Here is a 9996-nt window from a genome sequence, read left to right on the forward strand (position 1 = left end):
TTGCCACAAAGTTGGAAGCATAGCATTGTCCAAAATGTCTTGGTATGCTGAAGCATTAAGATTGCCCTTCACTGGAGATAAGGGGCCTGGCCCAAACCCTGAAAAACAGGTGGGGCCAAATACTTTTGTCCATATAGTGTAGATTAGGTGTTAAGCAGTGGTCTCAGATGAGGCTGGTGATGTGTTTGGAATCCCTTTTACAGTTTCTTTTCTACCAGATGCTAGAGACAATAGACATCTCAGTGTTTTGAATTTCACTTCAGCTCCATCCACATTGGCAGCTCAAACCTTCCTAAAATCCTGACATTTTCCTAAAACCGTAAATCCACAGAAAAAAAACACAGAAGCCTTCCCCAAATGTGAGGCTTTTTATTGTTCCTTTGAGATACGTGGTACACAAACAACTAATGTCATTTACGACACAGGAGATGCCTACACATACATGCAAGGGTGTGTGTGTTGCAGGAGGGGTCGTTAGAGTCAGATAGCCCTCATTTTGCCCTAAACACGCTAAGTCTGGGGAATCTGGGGAAGTGTCCGCAGAGACAGCCAATATTAGGACGATGGGGCTGTGCAAAGGGCAGTGCAGTAAGAGCCAGATCATTCTGTTTTAAAGCAGAGGTGCACTGCCAACCTCTCTGCTAAAATTGAAAGGGCACCTCTCACCACCTCCTCCTGCTGGGCCGGCAGCAAAAGGAAAGGACAGTGTGTGATGGATCCATCTTAAGGCTAGATCCCAGGCTCAATCTGAGAAGTGGAAAGGACATGATACACTGGCAGCAACTCTTGCTGGTAAATCAATGCATATGAGTTACCAGGTATGTCAGGTCTATTGCAAAATAATCTGGAGACAGGAACATTCAGACAATGATGTAGAGTAAATTTTTCAGAATAATAAGATATCAAATCACATGACCTTGTATCTGTGTTCTCATTTGAGACCCTTGTGAAAATTGCACACTAGGGGGTGTTATTGAATAGTTTTGTTCAGATCCTGGGCTTAAGAGTGAACAGGCCTTGGTAACAAGCTGTACTCTTCCAGTGCCAAACATGACATGATAAAAGGCTTTCTGATTAGCTCATTTAAGGCACAATTTACCATAACTAGCTAACCTTTTCTGAAACATATAGTATGATTCTGATACAACATGAATGAATGAGAAAAGCAACAAACATAAAAATCAATGGTCATTCATGGATTGCAAGTAATGCTAATAGGAATATTACAGCATCCCAACTAAAATACAGATCATGTAGAACCACTTAATGAGTTTTGTCACACACAGGATCTCTTTCAGGCCAGTCCTCAGTTGACCATTGTGACTGTGACCATCCCTTTGGTTTCATGCAGTCATTGCAAAAGCACAAAGAGCAAGTCCTCCAATCATAATCATACCCAATCAGAACATTCCAAACCAGCTCATCATAGAGACCTTCCTACTCTCACTACTAGGACCACGAATGAGGGTTACCAAAACAGGGTAGAAACAGACCATAACATATTCACTTAAAAGTTCCAAACAGGAAGTTAAGTCTGCCTTAACATAACCCCAATAACCCTGGCAGGAACAAAAGAAGTGTAGAATTTGGACTCCACTCCATTTGGGTTTTCCACTACAATCAAACCCATTTACATGTGGTCATTTCATAACGAAGCTGGTTCTAGTTGATGGAAACTGGAAATTATTGCACAGCCAACTGGGTGAGAAAGAGAGAGGTCGATACAATCAAAATGTCAACGGGAGCTTGCTCAGATGTTTGGCCAGTTCTCAGCTGGTGGTTCTGGTACCACAGTGAGGATGCATCATTGCTCCCACACCTGGAGTGGAAGAGCACATGAACCGTTGAGAACAGGGAGTGTTCCAATACTTCCAGCTGAACATGAGGGGCCAGTTGCTGCGGCCTTGTGTCTGTTCATGCTTCAAGGGCCCCAAGGAGCATAGAGAGCATTTGCCGCAAGAGAGCATTTCTAACCTGTCCATATCCATTGGCCACCAATAGGAACCCCAACAGGGCCAAGGACTTTGGACAATATAAAAGTTGTGGTGACCTCCCCCACTTCGGTGCTGCACCAGTTCCTGTGGGGTCAAGAAATGGGGACACCAAACTCCTGGGGACAGATTGTTGTGTTGTTGTGTGCATCACACACACACACACACACACACACACACATCCCTTCAATAAAGCTTTGAAATGGACACCTGACCCCTGTGTTCTGACCAACACACCAATGCAACTGCAACATTCTCTTGAACAGAATGCATGGGTGAAACTGCCCCCTTAGTTTCACTCATGAAATAAACAATACATTTGTCAGGGTATTCGAGAGTATGTTCTCTGGAATTAGTTAAAAACATGGATAGTGCACAGCTGTACCAAAAATCATCATACAAACAAAATAGCAGGGTTGCACTCATTTAGTTCATGAATGTTGCTGCTTACAGTTGTATGTAAAAAATAAAAACTGAGATGCTTGGTATTTGCATGCTAAAGAAAAACGGACATTTTAAAGTATTTTTTCTCCACGCAGGGCCATATGAATTGATCACTGTTTTTTAAAATTACAAATAAACTCAACCCAGCCATTCCAGTTCTGCAGCACCTGAAATCTCCTTGCCACCTCTCCAAGAAAGGCACTGTTCACCATAAATTCTTTAGAGGACTTTATTATTCCAGAAATGAAATACTTCAGGATAAAAATTAAAGACTCAGATTAAATTTAATGCTTTTCCTACAAAAAGGAAAACCAAAACAATTTTGCCTGTGGGCAAGAGGAGAAAAAATTCTGGTAAACAGTAAGTGCACATCATTCGTCCAGCAGCCCACAAAGGCAAATCTTTGCACAGCTCTCTGTCAGCCATTCACACTTGCAGAACTCCTCAGGCGGGAAGAGGCTGGTGGTGCGCGTACCTTGGCAAGCTCCTGTTCGGTGGTTTGGGATGAAGCCGCGACGGCAGGGGTGCGGCTGGGCGGGACACATCTCACAGGGGTGACCCCATGCCCGCCCCACCGTAGCACAGCACAGGGTCTTGGTGCACACAATACCAGTCAGTTGCCCCTGGCACATCTGGTTGCTGATGGAGGCGAAGCAGGGCCCCGTCCTGTAATCTGCAAAACCAAATTAGAAATAAAAGAAGAGACAGTGGAGAGCAGAAAGCACATATTCAATGTACACTGCATTCGTGCTATACACTGTGCACATACACTAATGCACTGTCTCTACCAATTTTTACATAATAGGCCAGCACATGTAATATCCTCTTAGACATCACTCCTTGTCCACGGTAATTTACAAAGCTAAATATTTAATAAAAGTACTGATATTTAATCAATTGATACGGTTGGGAGAATTACGCTATTGTGAAAACAGGAATGCATTTGGTAACTGCAAAGGGTTTCCCTATAAAAAAAGAAAACCACACGCACATCGTTCATCTCAGGGTGCTTCAGGTTTAATGATGGTCGCGTTTTGTTAGCTCATTATCGTCCCTGCTGTGCCCTGCCTGCTGGCTTGGCGGGGGGGTTGATGAGAATGCTCAGCATGATTCACACAGAATAAATTTAAGATTTATATCATTGCTCATAATTCCACATGGGAAAGCCCCAATCCAGAAATCATTTCCAAATTTTGCAACACCCAATGAGAACGTATAAGAATGCAACAAAGAACGTGAGCATAAGGCAGCCTGCTCCAGTACTGAAATTATTTGTTTAATGTAACATTGTGCTTTTTCCACTGGATTGGAAATTCAAATGGAGCTGGTTGTGTATGCTCACATCTCTGGGCCATCTTCTCTTTATTGGCATATAAAATGGTTGGAACGTAACTGGGTCATCCTCGTCTCCCAAGCACACTTAAATACTTTTCCAGTCAGAAAATGCACTGCTAAGGGAAGCATGCATTGTCAAGTAAGGGGCGAGTACTGAGAAAAACTTAAGAGAAATGCCGGATGCCAATGAAACCATAATTTTTTTCATTACGACATACTGGAAAAATGAAAAACAAATAAAAATGAAATCATATTTGATTTGTCATGAGAATAAAAACTTTGCAAGACATGGAACTACATAAATGGCACCTGTGATGGCACATTTGGAATCTTTGCTTCTGTTTCCTTTCAATTCCAGCCCATTTTTCCAAAGCAAGGATGTATCAGTTTTAGGAAGCCTTGATGGGGGGTGTTACATTATACTTCCCACCAATAATCCTGCAGTTAACCCCATCTTGGAAACACACTCTGAAAACAAAAAACTGCTTACAACCAGCAAACTAGCCTGAACAATTATTTCCAGACACCCATTCTCAGTGCTTACTTAGAGTGAGTCTGGACGTCTCACACCATGAGGTAATAGCTGCATCACTCCAGCACTCATCCACACATTGTGTCCAAACACAACTGTGGGAAATGCCTGTGTTTCCAAAGTCTTAAAGTAATCTGCCCAGCACAGCTTTGTAGACAGATCAGCAGCGGGCAACAGCATTCCACTTTCTCAAGAATGGGGAGCATAAGTTAGAACAAGGCCCAATGCCCACATCAAACCCACCAACGTCTCCAGCTATGCCTTGTTTTTGTTGACATGTTGATACCTCAGGGATGAGTTTACACTTATTTCAGATGCTTTGCTTTAGAAGTCTAAATTATTGGCTGGTTATGTTTCATTTTCTAAATATCTGCAATTTAAAAGACAATTCATAGTCTTTCTGGCAGCAAAGACAACTCTGAGCAAGCTTGATCATCTTTCCAGCATGTTTACCCTTAAACAATGGCTTTGGTGAGCTAAGCAGAGAGGATGCTGTGCTGGGAGTGGGCTTTTTGTATTCCTGGCAGAAAGCTAGTAAATCCATTTAAACCAAGATGGCGTCCACATAGGCCTGGCCATCCTGCCAATCCCAGTTGTGAACCAACTGTCCATCTGCCTCCTGCATCATCCACTGCCAAACAAAGGCACCCCTGTCAGACAGAGCTATTAGTTTCACAGTCAACAGAACTGTTGCACTGCCCTCCGGCAAGCATGTCAGAGTTCAAACTCAATTTCAAAACTTTCACTGTGAGGCAGAGGTACTGGCTTGTACTTCACCAAATGCATTACCCCATGTCTGTTGTATGCTGTATATAAAGGCTAATTGCCTGTTCCCTGTGTGCTGAAAATCTGTTAGCATCCTAGTCACCACATTGGTCAGTTCCCAAAAACTGAATCAAATCAACCTTGAAACCTTTGAACTGTGACTGGATCAAACTCCATCCATTTAACATGATGGAGAGTGTGTGTAAGGTTCAGCTGGCAGGAGCTAGCAAGAGAACAGTTTTAAGCAATGGAACAGATAGCAGTGACCTCACTCTTGTGCCAGACACAGGCAGTTCATCAGGGAGGAGCAGAGGGATTGATTTGGGGAATTCTCTGCACGCCACAAAAGCTTCACCCAAAAGCATTAAGGATACAAAATGAAACCACTGCTCATGAAACAGTGTTGAGAGTAAATTATTAAAAATAACTAAGCTTATCCATGAATAAATATATAAATGAATGGGCATCACAAATGATTTCTCTTTTTCCATATAATATGTTTCATGCCCTGTCTTTAATTTCAAAGAATCCTCCAGAGCTTTATAATCTTTGCACATACACTCTGCTTTTTCAGCTCAGAACATAAACTGATGAAGTGATACTTTATTTCAGAAGCAAAATTTAACTCCTTTCACATCTTTTCAGTGTGATTATAGCTGATTATGTCTTAACCCCAACAAAACACACTCCATCCTTGAGGTCTGAAGACTACAGGATTCCCACTTCCCACGTGTACCACAATGTGCCAAAAACAATGACTGTGTCTACTCCTCAGGATATGATATAGGAAGTTTTCTATTTAATTTAGCTGTCTGCTGCAGGAAGCAAGAGCAAGGTTTCCAAGTGCACAGCATTAGACCAGGAGGCAGCAGCTGGACCCAGGGAACAAATAAGCCCAACCCAGAAACCACACACAATATCAATTACTGAACCCTAGCTATAAACTTTCCATATATTGGCCATGTGATTTGCATTGAAAGCCCTGTCTCTTGGTTACATCAGGTTCTTACATTTAAATTTATTCATTTGGCAGATGCTTTTATCCAAAGCAACTTACAAGCGAGGCAGAGTACAACACAAGAAAAAAACCATAAGGAGTCAACAATATTAGATGCGCTGCATGACCAGGTTACAATGGTTGGCCAGACAAGGTTCAAGCTAGGTGTAAGATATAACAAGTGTGTTAAACCATTAGAAATTATAGTTTAATAGGAAATAGTTTTGACACATGAGAAATTCCTTTAGGTGGTACTGTTTCAGGAGCTCAGGTGAGAGCAGAAGAGCTGTGTCTTCAGATGTTTCTTGAAGACAGAGAGGGATTCGGCAGAAAGGATGAGGTGTGGAGGTTCATTCCACCATCGGGGGATAACAGTGGAGGAAAGTCCTGGATAGTGATTTTGCACTGCAATGCTACAGGACCACCAGACACCGTTCGGCTGCAGAGCGTAGCAGTCGGGAGGGAACATAGGGTTGGAGCAGTGAGTTCAGATAGGTAGGTATAGTTTTGTTGGTCATCATGTACAGCAAGCATCAAGGTCTTGAACATGATGCGGGCAGCTACAGGGAGCCAGTGGAGTGAGACCAAGAGAGGTGTAACATGAGCCCTTTTTGGTTGGTTGAAAACCAGACGTGCAGCCACATTCTGTATCAACTGCAGACACTTAACAGTGCATGCAGATAGGCCAGTCAAGAAAGCATTTCAATAGTCAAGTCTTGAGATGACAAGAGCCTGGACAAAGAGCTGCACAGCATACTTAGATAGGGAGGGCCTGATTTTCCTGATGTTCTACAGTGCAATTCTGCGTGATCTGGCAGTCATCGCAATGTAGTTGTTAAATTTTAGCTGGTCATCAATCACTACCTCCAGGGTCCTTTCAGACCTGGACGGAGTTAGTGTCTTTGAGCCAAACTGTACGGTGATGTCATGCTGGATTGAAAGGCTGGCTAGAAGGCGGTCCTTCATCCAGACTGAGACGTCTGAGAGACATGCTGTGACTGTGAGGTCATCAGGTTGGAACGAGAGGTAGAGCTGGGTGTCATTGGCATAGCAGTGGTAGGTGAAGCCATGCACCTGAATAATCGGGCCCAGTGTGGTTGTGAATAGTGAGAAGAGGATGGGGCCAAGCACTGATCCCTGAGGTACTCCAGTGGTTAACCAATGGGATGTAGACTCCCTTAGACTTAGACTCCCTTCCTTGGTATAATCTGCATGAAAAATTCTATCCCCATTAGTAAATCGAACAATTTTTTCAGGAGATGAAAAAAACAATCCTCTTGTACGAATATAAACCCCAAAAGGCTGACTCTGGAAGCCATAAAGGCAGGACGTGGAGGTCCTAAAAGCTGGTTATCTAAGTCCTAATCACTGCTTATATTAGCCGTAAATACTGATTTTGTTAGTTCCAAATGATAGTTATATTAGCCCTGGCTGGTTGTATTAGCTCTAAAGGCCAGTTGTTGTAGCTCTAAACTCTGGTTGTGTTAGCTCTAAAAGATTGGTTGTGTTAGCTCTAAACACCAGTTGTGATTGCTTTAAACCCTGATTGTGTTAGCTCTGAAGCCCAGTTGTGGTAGCTCTAAAGACCAGTTGTGTTTGCCTTAAAGACTAGTTGTGTTACCTCTAACGGCCAGTTGCCATAACTCTAAAGGCCAGTTGTGTTAGCTTTAAACCCTGGTTGTGTTAGCTGTAAAGACCAGCTGTGTTAGCTGTAAAGGCCAGTTGTTGTAGCTTTAAATATCAGTTGTGTTACTTCTAAACCCTGGTTGTATTAGCTTTAAAGACCAGTCATGGAAACATACTTGAGCATGGAAAACATAGAGGAGGCTTGGCAACAACTAAGGGAGTAATCTATTCTCCTCCCACACGCACACTTCTCCGAGAGTTAAATTCCAGCACATCTGTATCAAATATGAAAGAATGAGTCAAGATCGATAATCAAAGAGCAGAGCTAACATACATAAAGAAACACAGGGAAAAAGGAAACCACACACACAAACACATGCAGGTGTACACACGTGTACACAAACACATTCAAGCAGTCACACAGAAATTAAAACGTGTAACCACATACATGCACACACACTCTTTCTCTTTCTCTCTCTCTCTCTCTCACACACACATACACACAGAAGTTAAGGAGTTATCTGTGGACCACATATCAGAAAAGTGGCAGATGATCCAATACTTTAACATTTTCCCTCCAATTTTTTCTCTTCTTACTGCAGCTGTTTATGGGTCTTGAAAAATATCCTTATGATCTTACATAAATCCACATCAAATTTCAAACAATAAAAGGAAATGACTACATTACAGTGACAGTCCATAAAGCTTTGAATGTCTTATTTTGAATGTCTTATTTCCAAAAATAAAAGTTATGAACAAAGATATATAACCTCAGGAAGAGGCCTAGAACATAAGAACATCTAGAACGCCTGCATTTACAAACAAGGCCAACCATTCAACCCTGTTCTGTTGCTGAATATTATTCCCTACTCCTTACAGGAAAACAACTGACATATGGAAGAAGAGATTTTCCCACATTATTGTTACAACTCAGATGGTCAAAGGTGTGGCCCCACACACAAGAGGATTCTGAGACTTTTCCACTTTGTGCCAGACCACAACAGATCTGTATTATGTCAACATTGCCAGCTCTATGTTTCACACAAATAGGGAAGAAACTCATGGGGAAGACAACGTGAGAATACAGAGTCTATGTCCACACATTCCAGAAAAGCTTCTGGAACGAGGATGTGGTGTACAATGTTCTCTGGTTTCCCTGGATGATGACCATAGGTGTGCAACCCGGATAATTTCAGGAAGTTTTTGAAGTGGGCTGACCTTAAATCAAATGTGTGACAAAAATGACTCCTAATCCTGGCTGAATACCATTAGAAGATCATGTCAATGGACATCAAAAAAATAAATCACTCATGTCAAACTGCCTCATTCTAGCCCATGAGGGTGAGAAGTCACTTCTCACCATTGAGAGATGGTGCTAAGATTTCCAAGCATGTAAGGGATCACAACACAGACCAGACAGACCAGCAATTGATCTTCACTGATGCAATTTCAACAATCGACTGTCATCACAGTTTTTTAGACCATGATGTCAGAAGGATGGACACTGACATAATGGATCCACTGTAAAACACATTTTGTAAGACAAACCAATGCAGTCATGCCCATTTCTGGAACCTCTCCAAAAAAGGTTTTATTTTCATTACACAAGCAGCCTTCCAGTCCAAATTGTAAAAGTCATAGTTGTCTCATAAATGAGAGTTTAAGCACTCCACATCTGGTTGCGATAGTGGGGCTAACCCTCTTTATTTCATAATTGAAAACTGTGGTTAAAAGGTCTATCTCATAAAAACAAAAAACAAAGCCCATTACCCAGTACACAGTGCATTACTTGTTGTAAACCAAGGACAAGAGTGGGTTAAAGACGACTGTTAAAGGGCCTACCTCTCTCACACTGGGCCCCGGTGGAAGCCATATGAACAGGCACAGCGATTGGGAGCCACACACCGTCCACCGTTCAAAGCACCCCGTTTTCGCAGACAGCTAGAGGAGGACATGGGGAAAAAGACGTGTGAATAGTGATTGATGGCCCTTATGACGGTAAGGAAACAAGAGGTTAAGCTCATCTAGGTCAGTGAGAGCTGGTCCTTATGCGTGGGCCACAGTGTGCCCCAGCTAACCCCTTCTGGCCAAAGTGCGCTGTCCTCTGTGCAGCTTCCTCCATTACACACAGCGGACACTGGAATGCTGGACTGTGCAGCTGGAGAGAGGGACAGTTGTCAGGCCTCACACAGTCCAAAGCAAAAACCCACCTCCTGCTCAACAGACCTTGGGATTCATGTGGGCATGTACATGTATCTGTGCATGTGTGTGATACCTGTGTGTGGCATTTGTGTGTGTGTGCATCG

General features: G+C 42.7%; 1 protein-coding gene across 1 annotated transcript in view; it reads right to left on the reverse strand.

The window, feature by feature from the left end:
* Positions 1-9713, reverse strand: part of LOC118782430 (fibrillin-1-like) — a 91469-nt gene extending 81756 nt beyond the window's left edge. Inside the window, exons 1-2 of the mRNA XM_036535788.1 lie at positions 9533-9713; positions 2911-3108 (exon numbers count right to left, since the gene is read on the reverse strand). Coding sequence (XP_036391681.1) covers positions 2911-3108; positions 9533-9563 — 229 coding nt within the window. The 5' untranslated portion in view covers positions 9564-9713. The remainder of the gene's footprint in view (positions 1-2910; positions 3109-9532) is intronic.
* Between the last annotated feature and the right edge of the window lie 283 nt (positions 9714-9996).

The sequence above is a fragment of the Megalops cyprinoides genome, chromosome 8, assembly GCF_013368585.1.
Source record: "Megalops cyprinoides isolate fMegCyp1 chromosome 8, fMegCyp1.pri, whole genome shotgun sequence".
Taxonomy (NCBI): domain Eukaryota; kingdom Metazoa; phylum Chordata; class Actinopteri; order Elopiformes; family Megalopidae; genus Megalops; species Megalops cyprinoides.